This window comes from Lynx rufus, unplaced genomic scaffold (assembly GCF_022079265.1).
Source record: "Lynx rufus isolate CCGP_SWC_20201006 ecotype Redwood Valley unplaced genomic scaffold, mLynRuf1.p SCAF_37, whole genome shotgun sequence".
Lineage (NCBI taxonomy): Eukaryota > Metazoa > Chordata > Mammalia > Carnivora > Felidae > Lynx > Lynx rufus.
Genome location: NW_025814853.1, coordinates 1268784 through 1291809, shown reverse-complemented (window position 1 = coordinate 1291809; position 23026 = coordinate 1268784). Strand labels below are relative to the sequence as shown.

At 57.2% G+C, this 23026-nt stretch overlaps 1 protein-coding gene across 1 annotated transcript in view; it reads right to left on the bottom strand.

Moving 5' to 3' along the window:
• The window catches only part of CCDC40 (coiled-coil domain containing 40), a 42671-nt gene that overhangs the window by 2492 nt on the left and 17153 nt on the right, over nucleotides 1-23026 (bottom strand). Inside the window, exons 8-18 of the mRNA XM_047093909.1 lie at nucleotides 20622-20779; nucleotides 20306-20428; nucleotides 17213-17334; nucleotides 12469-12712; nucleotides 12207-12389; nucleotides 8881-9126; nucleotides 7587-7800; nucleotides 6254-6423; nucleotides 6060-6151; nucleotides 3412-3532; nucleotides 36-224 (exon numbers count right to left, since the gene is read on the bottom strand). Of these exons, the coding sequence (XP_046949865.1) occupies nucleotides 36-224; nucleotides 3412-3532; nucleotides 6060-6151; nucleotides 6254-6423; nucleotides 7587-7800; nucleotides 8881-9126; nucleotides 12207-12389; nucleotides 12469-12712; nucleotides 17213-17334; nucleotides 20306-20428; nucleotides 20622-20779 (1862 nt within the window). The remainder of the gene's footprint in view (nucleotides 1-35; nucleotides 225-3411; nucleotides 3533-6059; nucleotides 6152-6253; nucleotides 6424-7586; nucleotides 7801-8880; nucleotides 9127-12206; nucleotides 12390-12468; nucleotides 12713-17212; nucleotides 17335-20305; nucleotides 20429-20621; nucleotides 20780-23026) is intronic.

Below are 23026 nucleotides of genomic sequence, written 5' to 3'. Positions count from 1 at the left end.
GTCCCGTGAGCCTTCACCTACCACAGCTCCCCTACCTTGTGAACGTCCCTGATCTTGCGTCGCAGCTCTGTCTGCTTGCGGTGGAAGTCCGTCCGGGTGAGCAGCTTCTTGTCCGTCTTGCGCTGCCCCTCGGCCTGGGTGGAGATGGTCTCTCTGCGGGCGATGGCCAGCTCCATGTCGTGGATCATCTTCTCCTGCTGCTTCAGCAGCTGCCCGTGCCTGACCTGGGCACACAGGGCAGAGGGGCGGCGAGGGAGACTGAGGCACGGTCAGCGCAGCTCCACGGAGCCCCGGACCGGCACGGGGACGAGGGGGATGCGCCCGGGGACACAGGGATCGGGGGGCATCGCCAGCTGGTCAGAACGATTTTCAGGTCCACGTAAAGAATGCACGGGCAACAGGAAACTAGAAAGTGCCAGAGGCCAAGGGGGGTTGGCAGACAGAGGACACGGCTCGCAGCCTGGCTGGGATTTCCGGAGCAGCACAGGGACGGTAGGTTGATTTCTTACTCGTGGTTTTGTAAGATGGTGAGGTGAAGGGTCTGTGGGACCAGGGCTGGGGCCCCGGTTGTCGAGGAGGCTGACCGTAGGGGCCACGCAGGGTTTTCTCGAGCGGCGGGAGTGTTCTGTCTCGGGTGTGGGGGTGTCGATGTGGGCCCGTGCTAAACCCGTCCAACTAGACATTTAAAATAAGTACATCTGATTGTGGGTAAGTTCTGCTTCAGAAAAGTGGGTTCAAAATAGAAAAAGATAAACAGGGGCGCCTGGGTGGCTCAGTTGATCAATCGTCCGACTTTGGCTCAGGTCATGATCTCACACTCCGTGAGTTCGAGCCCCGTGTCGGGCTCTGTGCCGACAGCTCGGAGCCTGGAGCCTGCTTCGGATTCTGTGTCTCCCTCTCTTTCTGCCCCTCCCCTGCCCATGCTCTGTCTCTCTCTGTCTCAAAAATATATAAATAAAACATTAAAAAAAAAAAACCCTAACAAACAGCGAGTTTAGCAAAATCACGAAACAAAGGCAATAAATAAACGTCGCATTTCTGTAAGCAGTGAGCAACTTGAAATTGAAAAAGTGAAAAAGTACCAGTGACTTTAGCACCAGAAAACTGGAAATACTCAGGTAGAAACCTAACCAACAGGCGAGGACCGGATGCTGGCAACAAGTCAGACAAGACCAAAATACGCCAAGGGGGCGCGCCGTGTTCACGGGCTGAAAACCAGCCATGGAGAGATGCCGGACGGTCTAAACCAACCTACGGGCTCAGGGTGGCCTGAGCACGGTCCCTGCAGGCGTTTTTGTAGAGATTCACATGCCGATTCTTCAATTTTTATGGAGAGGGAAAAGACGCCATGTAAACAAAACAAGCTCACGTAAACGGTGAGCTGCAGTGGTGTAGACCATGTAGGATGGGGGGCAGGGCAGGCACGCAGTCAGGAGGACACAGCAGAGTGCCCAGAAATCCAGAAATAGACCCACCCAACACGGTCAGCTGACTTCAACAAGGACAGTCCTTACAATACCCGGGGCCGACACGATGGGACATCCCAAGGTAGGGGAGTTAGCCTCAAACCACGACTCACACCATATACAAAAATTAACTCAAACTAGGGCATGGGAAAAAAAAAAAACCCAACCAAAGTAGATCATGGATCGTAATGGGAAATGTGAAACTATGAAGCTTCTAGAAGAATCTTCGTGACCTTGGGCCGGGCAACGATTTCTTAGATGGGCCACCAGAACCAGGCGTAGAGAACGGACTGGGTCCTCGCCACCATGATGAGTCTCAAAGACATGAGGACAGGTGAGCAAAGCCACACTGAAAATGCTTCACGCCACAGGATCTGCTTATGTGACGTTCTGGGAACTTCAGGGACGGGGGCGCGGGAAGCTCAGCCCAGGGGGCACGAGGGAACTTGAGGGCTACGGCAGTGTTGTGTGTCACAAAGCGGTGGTGGTTACGTGGCACCATGTTTTTGTCACGACTCACAGGACGGTATGCCACAAAGGGCGAGCTCACTTAAAAGCCGCAGTTTACGAATCAAGGCTTGTGGGCCAAGGCCGTACGGACGTGGTCGTTCGCAAAGTGCCTTTTGGAAAAGTGGCCCGTGGCGGGGGGTCTAGTCAAGCACGGAGACACTCTTTCACCCCGTAATCCCGCTTTGGGCACCTAGTCTACAGAAAACAAGCACACCCCAGTGAGAGAGGATATTGTTGGAACGTTGTTCATGGTGACGAGGCACCATGGGGGACTGGGCATAGTCTGAACTCATCAACCCGGGAATGTTCCAAGGAGTTAGGATACAACCGCGGAACATTCTGTAACCGCTAAAGACTGGGTTAATGTCCATATTACTATTCTTATCATTATTATTATTACTTATTTTAGAGTGTGCGCATGTGCGGGGGGACGGGGCGGAGAGAGAGAGAGGATCTTAAGCAGCCTCCACCCACAGCGCAGAGCCCAACGCAGGGCTCGATCCCACGACCCTGGGATCGTGACCTGAGCCGAAATCAAGAGTCGGGCGCTCAACCGACTGAGTCGCCCGGGCACCCCTGTCCGTAGCATTTAAAAATAAATAAATAAATAAATAAATAAATAAATAAATAAATAAATTGCTGAGCTGGACGTACGGACCCTATTTTTGTTCAGGGACAAAAAGCAGGCAGGGAGAAGGCGGTCCCTGTGTGCCCGTGTGCGAGCGCTTGGCGGGGGTTCGACCTGCTGCAGCCACAACATATGTGGCTTGTGTGGTTTGAACAGTCAATTAAGTGGAGGGCTTTAAACACTTATCAGAGGCTCACGCATTTGATCAGAATTCCCCTGAACGGCACAGCCAGAGGGGTCCTGATTAAAAGCCGGGCTGTGGCAGTGACGAGTGTTTGTTTTTATTGCCTACTCTTCCAGTCTCTTCAGGCTCGGTGATAGCCTGGGATCTAATTACCAGCCTCTCGTGAGGTCATGAAATCTGACTCAAGATGACGGTGGAGAACGAACGAGGGAGGCTCCGAGGGAGGAGACGGGTGCAGTCTCGGAGCACTTTTGAGTGAGCGAGGCACCTTCTGCTCAATAAATGGGTCATGAGATTCGGGGCTCGCCACGCCACCGGCACGCAGGAAGGCCAGAGTGCGCTGGCTGCCCCGGGGTCAGGATCCAAGCGCCTCGTGAAAATACCGCGCACACGGCTGCGTGTGTCTGGTGGCGTCCGATTATCTCCGTGCAGGAAGGACGGAAGAGGACAGACCGTGGACAGGAGGTCGGCAAGGAAGCAGCTGGTGGTGCTTGTGCTTGGAGCTGAGGGGTGACGTCCGTGCCGCGGGCCAGGGTGGCCCGTGCGGTTCCCGTGGGGCCCTCCCCCAGTGAGGCCAGGCCCACCAGCACTCCCCCCACCAACGCCACCCTCCTCCCACCCACCTTCATCCTGTGGATCTCCGCCTTCATGGCTCGGATCTCCGTCTGGCCCGTCTCGGAATCCACCGATGCACGCATCTCTTTCGCGAGCTGGATTTTTTTCTCCCAAAGCATGATCTGGTGTCTTTAAAGGTGGGAGAGGCAGTGTGAGAGAGGGCGAAATTAAGGGGATTTCTTTCTGTGGCTTCTGTGAGCCCATGCTCTTAAGTGCTCGCTCCAAATCGGGACCCACAGCGGGTGGGTGGAAGGCAGGTCTGGGGTGGGCTCAGAGCAGGGGGCCCAGTACCTTGGACCCGGCTCTGTCTCGCTCCCACATGGCGTATTTAAATACCCAGGCAGGGGTGCCTGGGTGGCTTCGTCGGTTGAACGTCCGACTTTGGCTCAGGTCATGATCTCGCGGTCCGTGAGTTCGAGCCCCGCGTCAGGCTCTGTGCTGACTGCTCAGAGCCTGGAGCCTGTTTCAGATTCTGTGTCTCCCTCTCTCTCTGACCCTCCCCCGTTCATGCTCTCTCTCTCTCTCTCTCTCTCAAAAATAAACGTTAAAAAAAAAATTTTTTTTTTTAATAAATAAATAAATACCCAGGCACCGGGTGACGGGCTCAACTGTTAAACAGAAACAAATTTCCCCTGTTCTGGGACCAGCAGGCCGGCATAAAACCCTGGGCCAATGTGCCCTCTGAAGTTCCTGCCAGCCCACCCAACCCAGGGCAAAGGGGGCAGTCGTGCCCCGGAGACCAGAGTGGGACCCGAAGCCCCCTGAGTCTCTGTGGACTGGCACCCTCGGGGAGGGTAGAATTTTGCAGTCCTCCTCCCTCTCCCCTCTGTGCCCCAGAGCCATGCTCCTCACACAGTGCTCAGGGGCAGGGGCAGTCTCTCCCCACTACAGCACCCGACGTGGGCTTGGAGGGCAGGTGCGGCTCACAGGCTGGGCCTCGAAGGCACCCAACTACCTTCCCAGTAGTGCCAAGTCCACCTTCCGACACCCTGGGTGGGGACGGGGGCCACCATCTGGTTTGCTAGGGACCAAGGGGGGCGAGCACGGCAGGAGGAACCTGGACCCACAGCCACGGCCACGGCCACGGCCAGACCAGCTGCCAGCAATGGCCTCTCCTGCCCCACTGAACAGGGTGCCCCAGCCACACGTGGCTACGGGGCGCTTGAACTTGGCCGAGTCTGAATCGAGATGTGCCAGAAGTATGAGACACACGGCAGATTTCAAAGACCGCGTGCAGAAAAAGGACATAAAATTCAAATTACGGCGTCCACCAATAGATTTACTGGAGGACAGCCACGCCCGTTTGCTACGTGTTGTCCACGGCGGCTCACGAGCTGCGACGGCAGACTTCAAGTGGCTTCAAACAGGGCTGTGTGGCTCCGAAAGCCGAAAACATTTACAGTCTGGCTCTTTGCAGCAAGGGTTTGCCAGCCCGCGATGCAGACAGACCGCGGGCGTAAAAAGAGAGACGGACAGAGCGGATCAGGCAGCTGCAGGGGAACCAAGAAAAGAACACGAACGTGATAGGAGTCGACGTAAGAAAAAGCCTGCACGGGCCAACAGCCCAGAAGCTACTAGGATATTCGCAAAGATTACGGAACGAGTGAGTCACGGGACGGAAGGCACAGCACAGGGGAATGTCATCAGTGGTGGTGTAACGGCGTCGGGTGGTGACGGCCCGCAGCTACCCTAGTGGTGAGCACAGTGCGCACCCCTGGGGCCAGTGGGACACCGTGTGTCAACCACACTTCATTTGGAAGAGAAAGTTGCAGTATCAGCGAAGACCTACGCCCGTGCCCCGGTCTCCACATTTGTGTCCCTCGCCGCTCCCCCTGACGCCCCGTGTGACGGTGGTGGAAGGTGTCACCTTTGGGAGGGGCTTAGGTCATGAGGTGCAGCCTCACCAATGGGACGTGTGCCCGCAGAGGAGAGGCTCAGCAGCCCAGCTCCCACTGCAGATGTCGGTCCACAGAAAATGCGTGACTCTGCTTCCAAGGGCAGCATAGAGAACACCCCCATTTTTGTTTAAAAGGCAAGCAGAGGGGCGCCTGGGTGGCTCAGTCGGTTGAACGTCCGACCTCGGCTCAGGTCAGGATCTCACGGTCCGTGGGTTCGAGCCCCGCGTCGGGCTCTGTGCTGACCGCTCCGAGCCCAGAGCCTGTTTCGGATTCTGTGTCTCCCTCTCTCTGCCCCTTCCCCGCTCATGCTCTGTCTCTGTCTCTCAAAAATGAATAAACGTTAAAAAATAAAAAAATAAATAAAAATAAAATAAAAATAAAAATAAAAAGCAAGCAGAGAGGAAAGACACGAACACCGTGGGTTCCGGTAAGGGAAGGGGGTTGGGACAACAACGTGACTTTCCCTGTCTGCTCTGCACAGATTGTTCTAGCGTAGAATGCTTACAGCTGGGGGTGGATTACTCTGGCCGTCAGACATCACAGCAATAATGTAACTTTTAACGCTTGTCCGAAAGAGCCACTCGCTTTCCCCCGACGACTGGCTTGGCGAGGGCGGGCGGCCGGAACCGTGTGGTGACACCAGGTCTTTCCTGGGACCCCCCCGCCCAGTGTTGGCTCCAGAACCGCTCCCCAGGCAGGTGTAGTGGACGCTGGGCGCCCCTGGGCTGCAGGGGCGGTGACACCACAGTGGCACTCACTCCGCCTCCACCAGGCTGTTCAGCGTGGCCGCCTTCTCCTCCTGGAGCTGGTCCAACCTCTCCTGCATCTCGATGGTCTCCCTCTCCGAGGCCTGCGCGGGGACAGGGGCGCGGCCGGCTGTGGGTGACGCCGGGGGACGTGAGCGCCCACCCGCGCGCCCTCCCTCCGCCAGCCCGTGCCCTCGGGCCCTGACCTTCAGGGAGCCCACGAAGTCCTTCTCGGTCACCAGGTTGTGCTGCTGTAGCTCCTCGGAGCTGCACCGACTCCTGTTTGCCAGCACGTTGATCTTCCTCAGCTCGTTTTCCAGGCCCCTTGTGTGGCACTCAATCTCCCTTTGCTCCTTCTTCTCCTGATCGATCTTGTCTGCGGCAGAGGGGACGCGGGGGTAGCCATGTCCCCAGAGAAGCCCCCGCTCCCCGTCACAGCCCTGGCCGCTCCGTTTCCGAAGCCTGGCCCTTTGAGGGAACGGAAAGGACCCCTGTGTGCGGACGGCCAGCAGGTGAGGGGACGAGATGGTGGGGGGCAAGCCCCCTGCCCTGAGAGTAACCTTGGGGACGTGGCTGGTGCTCCTGGGTCTCCCGGAGAGGTTGGCTCTGCCCCCTACACCAGCCCGCCCAGCTCAGGGGCGGGGGTTGGGGCAGAAAACAACCACCCTGATCTTCAACAGTGGGATTTGGACGACCCCAGGGCGGGCCAGGAAGGCAGCAGGACCCCTGGGAAGAAATGGGCCCCGGGGGGCACCTGGGGGGCTCAGTCGGTTAAGCGTCTGACTTCAACCAGGTCATGATCTCACAGTTCATGGGTTCGAGCCCCGCGTCGGGCTCTGTGATGACAGCTCGGAGCCCGGAACCTGCTTTGGATTCTGTGTCTCCCTCTCTCTCTGCCCCTCCCACCCCCCTCAAAAATAAGTAAACATTAAAAAAAATTTTTTTAAAAAGAAAGAAAGAAATGGGCCCCGGGCCACTTAGCAGCATTTCCCGTGGGGCCGCGTGGCCGGGCTGACCTGCGTGGATCTCTGGTTGGAGACCACGTGCGACCAGGTGGGGGATCAGGGTGCCTCAGCGGGGGCCCCGGGGAGGGGGTGGCGGCCGGGAAGGATGCCCGTCTCACCCTACTGGACACTCCAGCACATTAGAGACCCCTGGTTTTTACACCGTCTGGGAGCCCGTGGTGGGACGGGTTTTCCAGGTTCCGCCGGAGAGGAAGAAAGATTCCCCATCTCGCAGCCCCGAGTTCGGGGCACGAGGCGTCCCCGCCCCGCCCCGCCCCCCAGAGGGGGACCCGCTGGGAGCTGCATCTCTGCGTTTCCAGTCACGCTGGAAACATCCTGCCTTGGGTAGGATGGTGGGCCTTCCACGGTCCTCTCTCCGGAAGCACCCTTCCATCCGAGAACTGGACAGATCCAGTGTGCCGGGCGCGGGGCTGGCGGTCAGGGCAACAGCTCACGTTTACGAGAGGTGCCGTGATCCTTGTGGTTTCGTGAAAAGTAGGCGGTGGGTCCCCCTCCCCAGACGCCGAGCGCTTACTTTCTATGCGCAGTTTCTTCTGCTCCAGGATGTGGACCTCCTTCGTGAGCGTATCCAGGGAAGCCAGCTGCTCCTCCCGCTCCTGGGTGACCTTGACCATCTCCTGCTGCAGGCGCAGCCAGGTCACCTGGGCCTGTGTCACGCTGCTGTTGTTCTCTTCGATCAGCTTGGTCAGCCGCTTGATTTCGAGCTCCAGAGGCCCCACTTCTTCTCCCTACGAGGGACGGTCACAAAAAAGCAAATTGAGCCTCCTTGTTTCCAGAGGGGTGCTCTCCGGGTGGGCAGGGGAGGGGGCCAGGAGATCACCCATCTGTGCGAGGATGACTGGGGACGTTTCCTCTGGGGCACCGGGCTCCCGCCATATGCCCCCCTGACCCACTGTGGGAGACACGGGTCTCGGGAGGCCTTCTCCACCACGTCACAGCCTTGTGGGGCCAAGGGCAGGGTTGGGGGAACTCCGTCACCCAAAGGGGCTTTGCAAATTGTCTTTTTTTTTTAATTAAAAAAAATGTTTATTTTGGAGCGAGACAGAGCACAAGCAGGGGAGGGGCAGAGAAAGAGGGAGACACAGACTCGGAAGCAGCCTCCAGGCTCTGAGCTGTCAGCACAGAGCCCGACGCGGGGCTTGAACCAGTGAGATCGTGACCTGAGCCGAAGTTGGACGCTCAACCGACCGAACCCCCAGGCGCCCCATCAACTTGTCTTTTACCAGCAGACTGTCACGGGTCGGGGTCTGTACTCTCTTAGGACCCGTGTGGGTTGCAGCTTTGAGAAGGCTCCCTGGTATTTGGGGTCTCCCGTCTTACTCCCGGACCGGAAGCCCGGAGTTAGGGCCCCAGGCTGGGGATACCTGGGTGGCCTATAGCACTTCAAGCCTCAAACTCATCAGACCCCCTCACGCAGAGCAGCGCTCCCAGGGTCAGATCCCACCCACTGTCTTTGTACGACGAGAAAGAAGAAAATTGTGTGCCAGGTGAGAGTTACATGGCATTCACACTTCAGGGGCCATAAATAAAGTTTAATTGTGCACATCCATTTACTTAATCGCCTGCCTCGCCGGCCGGACAGCAGGGGTGAGTAGCTTCGGCAGCGACCACCTGGCCTGAAATGTTTGCTGTCGGGCCCTTGGCGGAAGGAGGTCCGCGGACGGCCCCTGACTGGGGTCGTGCCCCGTGGGTATGCCATTTCACCCGTAAAAGGGGCGGGGAAGGCTCAATTCTGAACCTAAGGAGTTGCGGAGACGGCCAGGCACGGACACCGAGCAGGGGCGGCCTCTCCCGCCCCGAGGTCTTACCCCCAGCTCGGAGACCATCTGTTCCAGCTGCTTATTGAAAAAGTTGATGAGGCCCTGCTTCCTCTCGATCAGGATCGTGCGTCTGGAGATCTCGTTCTCGCTGTTGGTGATGAGGTCATTGACTTTTTTCACCTCCTTGTCTAGCTCGGCCAGAGTCTTCTGATGGGCGTCCAGCCTGCAGTTGGTGTTCGTGATGTCCAGGGTGGTCTGGGCAACGTTGCCGTCAGTTTTGGAGAGATGTGTCACCTGAATTAGCAAAAGGAAACGTGTCTGAACGTCTCTTCCCCCTGGGTGGGGGCTCCAGATGAGCTGGCCAGACTGTCATTTCCTTGAACGCCTGCCACACGGCCAGCCTTCCTTCCTGCCAGTCTTCGCATATAATCCCCCTTCCTTACCCCCAGAACCAGAAACAGGATCATACTCTACACATAGATTTGTAAGCTCCTTTTTAATTAGCTAAAGCTTGACTTCTATTGTCATGTCATTGTCTTTTAATGTTTATTTATTTTTGAGAGAGAGAGAGAGGGGGGCACAGCGCATAGTGGGGGAGGGGCAGAGAGATGGAGACAGAATCCGAAACGGGCTCCAGGCCCTGAGCTGTCAGCACAGAGCCCGACGCGGGGCTCGAACTCATGAACTGTGAGATCATGACCTGAGCCGAAGTCGGCCGCCCAACCAACGGAGCCACCCAGGCGCCCCTGTTCTCATGTCATCGGTCAGGAGCTGCAGCCCATGGCTGGGCGCCTCTCCAGGGCGCGCCCGCTGTCCTGAAGGTCTTGACCAGCTCCCCCTGCCTCTCTTGTTGGCTCTCAGGAGGATTCCCTCCATCTCTCCGGTGACGTAGAGTTTACTGTAGGGATATTTATAGCAGCAGGCGCGGCCGCTCAGGCTCCCTTTGGAAATGGGGCCTTTTCCCTGGACCATGGCTGTGCCCACCACTCCTGCCCACGTACATCCTCAGCTCTCTCCCTGTCCCCGTCTCCTGTCGACTCCCCGTCCTCCGAGGTGCACCCTCTGACCGGCCACCGTGGGTGGCTCGGCAGGACACCCAACGTTCCTCGGTGTTAAAGCCGGAGCCTGCCCAGCAGGGGCAGAACCTTCCAGCACCTCGGTCACCCAGGTCCCCGTGGAAATGCTCCCGAACCCTCCCGTCCTCTGAGCTCTGGCTAAGCCCCCGGTCTCTTCCTTTGCCGAGACCATCTGTGGTGCCCTGGTCTTCACAGGGGCTCCCGCCTCCCACTCTGCCCCCGAGCTTGCAGCCCTATGAGATTCCAATTCCTAAGTCCCCTTCTGGTCACCAGCCGGACGAGCCAGGCTCTCTGGACTCCCCCGGCTCTGCTCCTGGACCGTTCACTCGTGTCGAGAACGCCCTGGCCTCTCCTGGGATGTCAGTACTGTTCCTGAACTAACTTGTAGACTCTTGGTTGACCCGTGCCTGTCCGCCCCCTGGGCCCCAGCTCCGGATCCCAGGGGACTTTCTGAACAGTTTGGCAAAAACACCCCCTTTCAGGAGCAGGACTTGGAACTCTTGGGCAATCACGATGGACAGTTGAGGGACCAAGACCCTTTACTGCCCTCCGCTGGTCATCGGTGGTAGTACATGTGCCACCTGCAGAGGTGGCTGGGGCCCCCCCTGCATCCTCGCAGGAAGGCTGGCTTCACACACACCGTGCTCCTTAGCTTCTCCAGGACAGCGTGGGGCCCCTAGTTTTGCTCCCAGCAGGTAGTCTTGCCCCCACTTCCCAGAGGAAGGATGAATGGAATGCCCCCGGCGTCAGACAGGACCTCCTGTGGACACCCAGCCGAGCCCCGTCTCCCCACTTCTTTGGTGTAACCAGGCCAGGAGCAAGCTGCCCTCCTCCCGGGTGCCCGGGAGGGTGGCGTGCCTAGGCTGCCGGCCGGGGAGACAGCAGCCCTGCCCTCCCGGAAGGATAGGTGAGCCCCACCAGCCGGGCCTCCTCCTGGCCGGTATCCACCTGACAGCAATGGTGATCAACCGATCAACGGCCGACATTTAGGGGCACGGCTTCTGGCTCCCCAACCACCTTGCGCTCATTGTAATAAATGCTTAGATTCAATCCTCTGACACCTGCCAAGTTTCTCGTACGAGGAGAGAGTGAAGACAGAGGCCAGGATTGCGCGGGAGCGGGACTTAATGCTCTTAGCCTAAGGCCAGGAGGGGCCCACGGTCCCCTTCATCTCCCGCCCCTCAGATGGAAGCTTCTGGTAGGGGCTGGAGAGCAAGGCAGGCTGAGTGGGTCACCTCTCCTCCTGAGACTCGAGTGGGGGCCGTGGGGCGGGCCGTCTGCCGGGATGGGCCCTAGGCCTGCTGCAGGCCGAGGCAGCCTCCGGGGGGTCCCCGGGGGGCCCATACCATGGGAAGGGTCAAAGAAGAAGCAATTTAAGTATAGAATTGCTTTTTGAAGGACACAGGGACCCGTGACCACAGCTCAGAGTAAACTAAGACCCCTGGAACAAGAGAGAGGCCTTGTCGGAGGGGGTCCCGGGCCCCGACGGCCAAGCCTGGTGGGGAGAGGCTCTGGGGGCTCCCACCCACTGATGACACCCCTACCCTTCGACCCGGGGTTTCCGCTGTAGCGCTCTCTCCTCAGAAGTGTGGGACAAAACCGTCGGGCAAGCCCGTTCGGTGCTGAGTTGTTTACAGTACTTAAAACCTACACATTCGTATGATGAGACGTCATGCAGAAGGGAAAAAGGGAAGTTTCTGGAGAATATTTCACGGAAAATGGTATGTTGCGCGTGGCCTGGAAGCTAAATAAAACTCTGTATACACACGGTGAGAAGATCAGCGGAGTCCTACGCTTCTTACCTGCGCCCTTGTCTCTCTGCGTCACTTTTCAGTAAAACTGACGACAAGGGAATCGAATGGACTGAAAACTGACACGCGGAGTCCTCTGTTGTTCAAGGTGTGTGCACGTGTGGGCACACACGAGTGTGTGTGCCTGTGCGGGCGTGCCGGCTCGTGTGCGCGTGGGGATGTTTCTATGCACGTGTGTTTGCGTGTGTCGTTGTGCGTGCACGTACTTGGTGGCGGGTGCGAGCGTGGGTGTTTGGAAAGAGTTCCAGAAGGAAATATACCAAAACGCTACAAGAGGCCGTCTCTGGACGGTGGGGTTATTTCCAGGCTTTTCTACCACCAAATGCTTGCTTTTAGAACTAGGACCAAGTGGAAAGTGAACGGACACGCCCAGGGCCCCTTGCTCGCCCCGCTTCCTCTGCGCGCCATCTGTTCTCTCTGAGAGCCGCCGCCCCGCCCGCCAGCCCGGGCGCCCGTCCCTCACGGCCACGGGCGAGCGGTGGCGTACCAGGTTGGTCTTTTCCTTCTGGAGCTTCAGGATGAGCTTGTGGAAGCACTTGGTCATCTTGTTGGAGGTAATGTGTTCCTGCAGCTTCTCCGCGACGGAGGCATCTGTCCTCCTCTTCTCCTCCAGCTCGCTCTGGATGGTCTGGCGGACGGTCTGCAGTTCGCCCGTGGCCGTCGCGTACTCCTGGAAAGAAAGCCGCAGGGGTGGCGCGGTTGGGGAGGCCGTGGGGACCGGCCCTGCGGGGTGGGGGATGCGGTCCTACCACGTGGGCCTGGCCCAGGGCGGCCTCGGTGTCCTGCAGCACCAGCTGGTAGGTGTTGAGCTCGTTCTGTAGGGTTTGCTGCTTGGCCAGGCACTGCGTGGTCAGCCTCCGCATCAGGCTGGCCTCCGTCTCCGTGCGGTTCAGGACGCCGGCCAGCTTCTCATTCTTCTCCTCCTCCTTCACGATGGATTTCTTGTAGGCCTCGATCTCACCGTCGATGGACGCGATCTGGTGCTGGCACTCGCTGCCGGGATCGAGAGAGCAAAGCTGGGGCATCAGAGGGCCCAAGCGTGTGGTGGTGCCCGCTCACGGGGGTCTCCCCCGATGGGGAGGGACGAATGGGAAACCAGCCGCAAATAGCAGCCAGTCTCGACTACTGCTCCCTAATGTATTCACAGAGCCCCTGCCCACTTTTGAGTTTACGGCTAAGACTCTTCTGAGATAGTGAGTACAGGAGAAGGGAGGGAGGGGTTGGCGTTGTCCGGGGGCCTCGTCCGCCTGCCCTCGCTAGGCCCGAGAGCCATCCTGGAAAGGGGGTGCGCGACTCCAGGGTCATACACGTGAGCACTGGAGCTCAGGTCACCGGACTGGCTCGCCCCACGGCCACAGTGCATGGCGTGGCTGGGAGGCCACCGGTGGGCCTTGCTCCAAACTCTTCTGTTTCCCCCCCACACACTGGCCGTGGAAATACCCGCAATTAACGTCCATTCGCAAACACAGGTGCCGGAAAACAGAAGTGGAATTTTCGTTTGCGTGCGAGACATTTTCCCCCCCTTTGTTCTGAGATGTCCACTGACAGCATCTTATCCCTTTTTTTTTTTTTTTTAATTTTTTTTTTTCAACGTTTATTTATTTTTGGGACAGAGAGAGACAGAGCATGAACGGGGGAGGGGCAGAGAGAGAGGGAGACACAGAATCGGAAACAGGCTCCAGGCTCTGAGCCATCAGCCCAGAGCCTGACGCGGGGCTCGAACTCACGGACTGTGAGATCGTGACCTGGCTGAAGCCGGACGCTTAACCGACTGCGCCACCCAGGCGCCCCGCATCTTATCCCTTGAATAAGTTCTTATTCAAAAAATCGGAAAGTACTTTCTCCTTGAACCGGAGTAACGCCCTCCGTGTCTTTTCCTCACATCTGTCCCCAGGCCTCCAATTCTCTTCCCCAAGCAACCAGCTATTTCTTACATGTTTTTCCAGATCTATTCATACTTACATAGCATTATGTTTGTCTGTGTCTAAGAAACAAACAGTAGCCTAGTAGATCCCGTTCTGTCTTAATTTTCTTGTGTCTTAGAGATACTAAATACCAGTGCACATGGAAATCCCTCAGTTCTTCTCAGTGACCAGATGGAACTCTCAATGATGACTGGGCCCTAATTTAAGAATCCTCACTGATACACAATTAGGCTCTTTCCAGTTTTCTGGCCTTTCCCCCCCCTAATTTCAACAGTGTAGCAATACACATCTGTACACATTTTAAAAAGATACCAGGGAGAGATGGCATGTTTATTCGGCAGAAAATCCGATATTGTTAAGGTGTCGGTTCTCCCCGAACAGATCTGTAGACTCGGTGCGATTCCAATTCCAATCCCAGGAAGTATATTTTTTTCCCCAGAAATTGACAAACTAATTTTAAACTTGATATGGAAATCCACAAGACCTCAAATTGCCAAAATAATTTGTGAAAGAAGAACAAGGATTCCCACTATCTGATTTTAAGACTTTCTATAATAAAGCTGTCGTCATCAAGACAATGTCATGTCGGTGAAAGGACAGAGTAGATTGAATGAAACAGAACCAGGAGTCCACAAATAGAGACGACGCCACACACACACACACACACACACACACAATTGATTTGTGACTGAGATGACACACTCTTTCAAAGGGGAGAGAGCCGTCTTTTCAGCAGTGGTGCTGGGACCGCTGGAGACAGTCGTGCAAACAGACCGAGCTTGGGTCTCATGCCACGACAGGCGTTGACTTGGAATCGGTCATGTGCCACACGGAAGAGCTGAGCAGAAGACAGGAGGAGGGAATCCTCACGACCCTGGGTCAGGCAAAGATTTCTTCGAGGGGACGTAAAAAGTATGAGCTATGAAAACAAATTAACTAATTGGGCTTCATCAAAATTTAAAGCCTCTGCTCTTCCAGGCTGGGAGAAGGAGCAGGTGAGCCACAGACAGGGAGAAAATACTTCCAAAGCACACCCCCGAGAGACGACTCGTGTCTAGCTTATGCGAAGAACCCTCAGAAGTCAAGAACGAGATAATCCGCTCAACTGAAAAATAAGCAAAAGACACTTCGCCAGAGAAGGCGTGTGGGTGGCAAGTAAGTCATCAGAGACATGCAAACGTAAACCTGGCAATGGCTACAATCAAAATGACGACACCAAGCGTTGGTGAGAATGGGGGGCGCGGGTCACTGGGACCCTCACCCACCTGCCGGAGGGAATGCAAAATGGAAGAAACCAAACCGGAAAACACACGGGCAGTTTGTAACAAAGTCAAATTCGCACTGGCCAGCGATCCCGTGCCTGGGTATTCACGCGGCAGAGACGGAAATATGCATCCACACCCAGACGTGCACCGACCGTCACGGTAGCTTTTCCCACGACGTCCCCAAACTGGAAACAACGGGGCAGTCCACCGGGGCGGGGGGGGAGCCGGGGAACACAGTGGCGTGCTGTGTGGAGGAAGCCAGACGACAAAATGTGCACACTGTGGGGTTCCATTTATGGGACATCTTGGGAAGGACAGGGCCGCAGGGGACAGAAGGCAGGTCAGTGTCCGCTGGGGGCGGGAGGTGAGGAGAGGATGCTGACTCGGGGGGGCGGGGGTGGGGGTATGGGGGCACTGGCCTCGGTCCATTTGCCAAAAAACTCGCAAAGCTGTGCGCTGAAGAGGGAGAACCCTTCCGCATAAGAAACGTGTACATAAATTAGCCTCCGCAAACCCGGCTTAAAACGGAAAACCTACTCGTTTTCTTTTTTAGGGAGTAGCAGCCTTACAAATGCCTCTTACATCTGACAATAAAAGCAGACGTCCAATTTAAAAAGGCACAGTCACAAACTGCGTGACAGACGTCTGAACACGTGGTAAGTCACAGGCACGGGAGAAGAGATGCCCGGGCGTGCCCAAAATGCTAATAAATTGTCGTGGTCACCAGAGGGAAAAAGACAGCGCTCTTGGAAACCTTTTTCTGTGGGTTTCAAATTTCCTATGATGTGATCACTGATCCTTGATAACCGATCGCTTTGATAACTTCCTAGACGAACAGATACCGACAGAAAATACTGGGGTACAGACACTGGTGGAGGTTACTGCACGGCCCCGGCGTCGGGCCCCATCCATCAAGGTTCCCAGGGAAGCTGCTTGGGGGTCTGGAGGCACCCTAGCTACATCCCAGCTTCCCCAGGGCGAGGAGCTCTGTGCCAGGCCGCCCCTCCCATGTCTCATCGGGAAGTTAGACAAGGCTGCCGGCAGGGCACCAGGGGATGGGGTGTGGCCCCGCCCCCCCACCCCCAGGGACTGTGAATTCTTGGGTCCCCGCCCCCCTGAGCTTAAACACAGTAGGGTCTGTGGTTTCTGCTTGTTTTGAGATGTTTCCTTTGAATACGTGACTTTCAGTGTTTACTAGAGTCCCAATCATGATTGTTCACCCGCGGCTGGGACCCGCTTTTGACGTGACTTTGTCACTGACATGGCAAAGATTCGATGGCTGGTCATGGTCTAGAAAGTGTCAGGGTGCTGGGGACCTGTCTGGTCTAGAGGTCACATGTGGGCCTCATCCGGGGCTGCCGGGTCCAGATCAATGGGGTGTTCGGCCAATCTCGGGAGAGCTGGTCATCCGGCCTCCCCTTAGTGTGAGGGAGGGGCGGGACCCAGGGTGCCGTTAGAGTGGTCCCAAGGGGCCTCGCCATGCCCCTTTGTCGGGGACACATTTTTCCTTCCCTTTTTTTAAAAAATTTTTTTTTAACGTTTATTTATTTTTGAGACAGAGAGAGACAGAGCATGAGTGGGGGAGGGGCAGAGAGAGAGACGGAGACACAGAATCCGAAATAGGCTCCAGGCTTCGAGCTGTCAGCACAGAGCCCGACACAGGGCTCGAACTCACGGACCGCGAGATCGTGACCTGAGTTGAAGTCAGATGCTTAACCGACTGAGCTACCCAGGCGCCCCATTTTTCCTTCTTTAAGCAGGCTCCACACTCCACACCCAGCGCAGAGCCCCCCACGGGGCCTGAACTCATGACCCCTGAGATCAAGACCTGAGCTGAGATCAAGGCTCAGACACCTGACTGACTGAGCCACCAGGCGCCCCTCCGGGGACTCGTTTTTCGTGGATGCTCTCTGTCGTTGCTCTGTGGCCCCGGTTATCCTTGGCAGTGATGGGGTGCTGCTTGCCGGACCCCAGGCCCGAGGGAGGCCCACTGGGGCCACCGTGGCAGTACCCAAGTCCGGCTCACACAGCGCTGCCTTCCACCGCACCCTCCTCTTCTGACAAATCCGGGTGATGACAGAGCCCCCTCCAGGGTCCTCGGGCCCACGCCAGCCCAAGCTGAGCGTGGGGCCCGTCACACACGAAAAGCACCATGAGATTGCTTTGCTCTGGATTCCACGTCTGACCCTGCCTCCTGACTCTGTCCAAGGCCAGCAGGCGAAGGGCGCACCCGCCTGTGGCCCCGAGCCCCCAGCCCCGGCCCCCTGCAGGGCGGCGAGCGGCCCTCCCAGGGGTGCGCGTACCTGAGCGCCTCCCGGATGGTCCTGTGCGCCTCGTCCCGGTGCTTCATGCCCACCAGGCAGGCGACCCACTGCTGCACGATGTGCCTTTTCTCCACGTGGATGGCGTCTATCTCCGTGCAGGCCTGCGGGGGACAGTCAGGGTGACGCGGACGTTGGCCGAACCTCGTAATGCCGGAGGCCCCACGGGAGTGTGCGAGGGCCCCCAATGCCGGAACCGCCTCCTTTCCCGTATGTGACTCATGCTTTTCCTATCGCGCACCAGTGAAAGGACGAATGTGAACATAAATACGGCTCTTAAGACGCATTGAGCACCCACCCGAGCCCTGACCCAGGGCCGCGAGGTGCTCAGAGCCAGGGGATCGAGGAGGGGGAGAAGGCGGGTGGTGGGCAGTGACTGATGCCCGCCCCGTCGAGAATGCGGACGTGGGGGGGGGGGGTCGCTGGTTCTCACGATGACTCCGGTCCACAGACGGAGCCTCGGGGCCCGACAGCCCTTCCCGTAAGAGCCCGCACCGTGGAGAACGACCTGGCGGCTGGGTGGGGGCGTCCATCAGGCCCTGATGTGTCTGTGTGCATGTGTGCACGTGTGTGTGTGTGCGCACACGGGTGTGGGTGTGTGCGGTCACGTTCTCTACGTTTTGTAACCCAGAACTAAAAATCAGCGTGCTGTGCACAGGCTTTCGTGTCAGCAGGTATTTGGTTGTCGGACAGGCTTCCGCTGCACGGATATGTGGTGACTCTTGAACCCGACGCCCGCCCTCCCTGCCCCCGCCCCCGCCATTCATTTTGCTGGTGGAGTTTTTAAATCTACACAATTTCTACTTGCATGCATCTTCAGCACTTTCCTCGGAGCGAAGCCCCAGTGATATTTTGGGAGGGGGTAGGGGAGTTTTAGGGCTGGGCCGGGGGTAGGGGAGCATCTTTCCCCATGCGTGTTACAATGCTGTCCTTGAATAAAGATCTTTTTTAAAAAAAATGTTTGATGTTTATTTATTTTTGAGAGAGAGACAGAGCAGGGGAAGGGCAGAGAGAGAGGGAGACGCAGGATCGGAAGCAGGCTCCAGGCTCCGAGCCGTCAGCACAGAGCCCGACGCGGGGCTCGAACTCACGACCCACGAGATCACGACCTGAGCTGAAGTCAGACGCTCAACTGACTGAGCCACCCAGGCGCCCTGAATGGAGATCTTGGTAAAGACCCACGTGTGTTTTCACTGCCAGCCCGGGAGGAACACTCCCCTCCTCGCTGGTTCATCCTGGTGAGCCCGGCAGAACTCCCTGTCGGGTCCTTTCCATCACTGGTTCCTCATCCGTTCATTCACGAATGTCTGTGATGCACCTGCTGTGGGCCACGTGCTGTTCCAGGGGCAGGAAGGCAGGATACACAGCACTCGGGGTGGCCCTGCCTGGCTGCGACACACCCAGAAGAGAGGGGCCGAAGGCACCAAAATTCATAAGGAGAGGAAGTCACAGCATCGTGTATATATGTCCACAAACACCACATAGTGGAATCAGGCACAGGGCATTTCTTACTGATTTTCAAAATCTAGGGGCGCCTGGGTGGCTCAGTCGGTTGAGCGTCCGACTTCGGTTCAGGGCGTGATCTCACGGTTCGTGGGTTCGAGCCCCGTGTCGGTCTCTGTGCTGACAGCTCGGAGCTTGGAGCCTGCTTCGGATTCTGTGTCTCCCTCTCTCTCTGCCCCGCCCCCATTTATGCTCTGTCTCTGTCTCTCTTTCAAAAATAAATAAATGTTAAAAAAAAAAAAAAGAAAAAGAAAAACCCTCTCTTCCTGCCCCAGACTTATTCGTCGGTGAAAGCCTCTGTCTCCCGGGCGTGGCTCCCCGCCTTTCCGTGAGGCTGGTGCCCGAGGTCCACAGACGCTATGGTGGGTGTGCCCTGCCCTCCCCACCTGCTCCGTTAGTGTCCGTGCTGAGAAAGGCCGCCCGACTCAGGATTTAAAAGACATTTTTCTTGTATTTTCTTCCAGTGCATTTCCCCCCATTTGCATTCCTGATCCCATCTGGAATTTACTTCAGTGTCTGGTATGAGGAAGAGATTTAATTGTTCCCCAAATGATTAACCAAATGTCCCTACCCCGTTGTCCCCGATTCGCTTGTTCTCTACTGATTTATAATCTACTCAAGTTTTACACAAATGTTTGCTTACTTCTGGGCTCTCTCGTAGGCTACCATGGCCTGCTTGTCTCTCCTCGTCCCCAGGAACACAGTATTTTACCTTCCAGGGCTCTGTAACTGGTGATATGTGTAGGACAACGCGAGGGTGACCGGCCCCAAGAGCCCTCAGTTCGGGGCAGACGGATTACTGTTCCCCCTTCCTGAATCTCCCTTCCCAAACGATTCCCGCCTAGTCCTCTGAGTTTATTCTTCAGATAAACCTAAGAACCTCTCTGCTAACTATACAACTGCTTTTTTTTTTCCTCCCCCCCCCCTCCCCGGGGTTCTGATCACAACACATTCTAGATTCACAGGCTGGGGAGCACCGACCGCTTTCCCTTACGGGCCCAGGCATGTCTGTCCACTTGTTCAAGCGCTTTTTTTTCCCTCCAGTAAAGTGGTTTGTTTCCTTTCTGTTGTTCTTGCGCACGTGAGTGCAGATGGCGATTCACGGATTTAAAAAAAAAAAAAAAGACACGGGCACCTGGGTGGCTCATTCGGTTGAGCATCTGACTTCGGCTCAGGTCGTGATCTCACGGTCCGTGGGTTCGAGCCCCGCGTCGGGCTCTGGGCTGACGGCTCGGAGCCTGGAGCCCGTTTCGGATTCTGTGTCTCCCTCTCTCTCTGCCCCTCCCCTGCTCATGCTCTGTCTCTCATTCCCAAAAATGAATAAATGTGAAAACAAATTTAAAAAAAAAAAGACACAGCAACGTTGGTTCCTAGTGTTGGCTTCTGAATGCGGTGCCACACCGAGTCCCTCCCTCCCTCCCGCCACGGTTCAGCAGGATGCTGGGGCGCTTAGGGAGACACAGGGCTGGGCAGGGAGCCTGCGGGCTAAGCGGGCACCAGCCCCGGGCGGGCACCGTGCGGTGGGCGCTAAGTGGGTGCTTCCACAGCTGAGTGCTGGGGTGACGGTCCTACCTCGCTCACTGCTTTCCTGAGAGCCCGGGTGTCCTCGGCCTGGGCGCAGCTCTGAGCCTCCAACAGGGCGATTTGTTCCTCCAGCTGGTTGGCTTTGCTGGTGAGCTGGTCCACGTGAAGGTCCTGGGGAACGACAGGCACCTCAGAGAGAATTCTCCAGAAGCCCCCGACCCAAGTCAGTGACTCCCCGCACCACCCCCCGCCTCGCTTCCGGCCGGCCACAGCCTCCCAGGGCCACGGCATTCACGCAAGAGGCAGAGCTAAGGGCCTTTTGGAAAATCAAAGGTCTGGTCACTGCATCGAGTTTGCAGAACACCTGCTGCTTCTTCTCCAACTCGGCCCGCGTCCGCTCCACTTCCGACTTCTTCACCACCCGCTTCATCACGCGGATGTCGTCACGCACGTCCTGGTCTATGTTTTGCAGGTAGAAAAGGTGCAGAGCCAGGCCCTCCAGCTCGGCCTGCAGAGCCGCCACTGCGGGAGGAAGAGGGGGAGGGCTGCTTGGGCACCGCGCACGAGGCGCCGTCTGGGCCCGCAGCCCCGGAAGGGCCCCCTCCCGCTGTTGCGAACCGAGCCTGGGAACCTGCTTCTAAACTACGGAGACCTTCGGGGCGCCTGGGGGGCTCCGTCGGTTGAGCGTCCGACTTCGGCTCAGGTCACGATCTCGAGGTTCGTGAGTTCGAGCCCCGCGTCGGGCTCCGTGCTGACGGCTCGGAGCCTGGAGCCCGCTTCCGATCCTGTGTCTCCCTCTCTCTCTGCCCCTCCCCTGCTCATGCTCTCCTTCTAGCTCTCAAAAATAAATAAACGTTAAAACAAAACAAAAAACAAAGACCCAGACTTAGTCCAGTTGGAGAGACAAAACCACATGTGGTCTGTATCCACGAATCACAACAAGCCGCCCGCTGCCCACCAAGTATTAGAGGCCCTCCCTGTGTCTAAGGATCTGCTGATAGTGTGTCAGGCCGTGAGGCCTCGTGTGAATTTTACAGAGTTTTGTTTCGTCTTGTTTTTTACTGCTTAGAGGTTGCCAGTCTTAGGTAGAGCCCTACACGCCAGGAGGAAGCCGGCCTAAGTGGGGCTCAGCTCTGCGGGAGCCCCCGGACTGCGACGGCTATGTTGGGGGCGCAGGCCGGAGCACCAAGGCTGTCCTCCACGGCCAGGCCCGGCCAGGCCGCACTTGCCACTCCCAAACCCCGAGGAATGGACTACTTTTGACTAAACTCACAGGAGCCCGATTTCCAAAGCCAGAACACCAGCTCGTTCAGGCAGCTAACCCTCGATCAGCCCTAGTCTGCCCACTTGGAGAGAACGTTCCGTTCTAAGGGGTGGCTCCACGCCCAGGACTGATTTATAGATCCCACGGTGGCCGGGTGAGTAGCGAGTTATGGCAGGTGTCCTTCAAGGGTGTGGCTTAACCTTGAAAGACATTCTTTTGCATCCAAGAGGACTGTAAAAATTCCAGCGCTGGGGGATTCTCTGGCTCCTGTGTGGGTAGGGATGACGGGGGGGGCGGGAGTGGGAGTGGGGGAGGAAGCAGGAAGAGACGGAGGAGGTGTTGCAGAAGTGGGGTCACCAGGGCAGGCTGGGGCAGGGGGAGACTGCGCTTGGAGAGATGTCTTTACAGAGATCATTGACATACAACGAGGCCATACGAGTGGCCCTAACCCCTGATGGCTGGTGTCCTTATGGGGAGCAGAGATCAGGACACAGGTGCACAGAGGAACGACCAGGGGAGAAGGAGGTGGCCACAAGCCTGGAGAGAGTCCTCGGGAGGACCCAGCGCTGCCCACACCCAGATCTCCGACTTCCGGCCTCCGTGGCACTGGGTTACGGCCGCCCGAGCTGACCGATTCACCCTCGCCTGAAACACGAGAGAGCGTGGGCGGAACCTTCCTTAAGAGCACGAGTCCAACCGTGCTTTGCTTCTTAGCTGCCCGAGTAACTACAAGCCAGTATTTCCAATGCTCATTTAAATGTGCATTCTCGTGACATCGGTGGAGTTGAACCGAGTTTCACCGTCTTCATGGCCAGGTCTGTCCCTTCTCCAATTTGCCTGCTCATGTCCCCGGCCACACTGCTACTGGGATGTTGGTCGACTTCTAAGAACTCTAGATGCATTAAAGGCCGGGTGGGCAGAACTTGAAAATGGCCCCCCTGGCCTTTGCCCTTGGGTGCGGTTCTTCCGATCGCATTGCGTTACCTACCGAAAGGGAAATGACCGGGTGGGCCAGGCCTAAGCAGGTGAGCCCTTCAAAAGCAGCGAGTTGTGTCCAACTGGTGGCCAAAGAGGAAGTCGGGGTGGGGGTGGGGGAGGTTTGCAGGACGAACGGGACCCAACGAGAGGGGAATTCTCCAAAGTTGGCTCACAGAGGAAAGGGGCCACCTGGCGAGGGATGTGGGCGGCCTCCAGGAGCTGAAAGCCATCCCTGCTCACAGCCGGCGAGCAGCACCACTCAGTCCTACAGCTGCCAGGAGCTGCATTCTGCCAACGACACGAATGAGCCTGGAGTCGGATTTTCCCGGGTCTTCCCGCCTGCGCTGGGCCTCGGCCTCGGCCTCGTGATGGCCAAGCAGGGGGCCCCGCCAGCCGCGCCAGACCTCAGCTCCGGCAGCGTGCGCGCCCAGATCCACGGGCTGGTTTTAAGCCCCAAAGTTGGTGAGAAGCTGTTTATCAGCAGCGGAAAACTAACACAGAGGACATGGATGTTGTCGCAGGTGCTC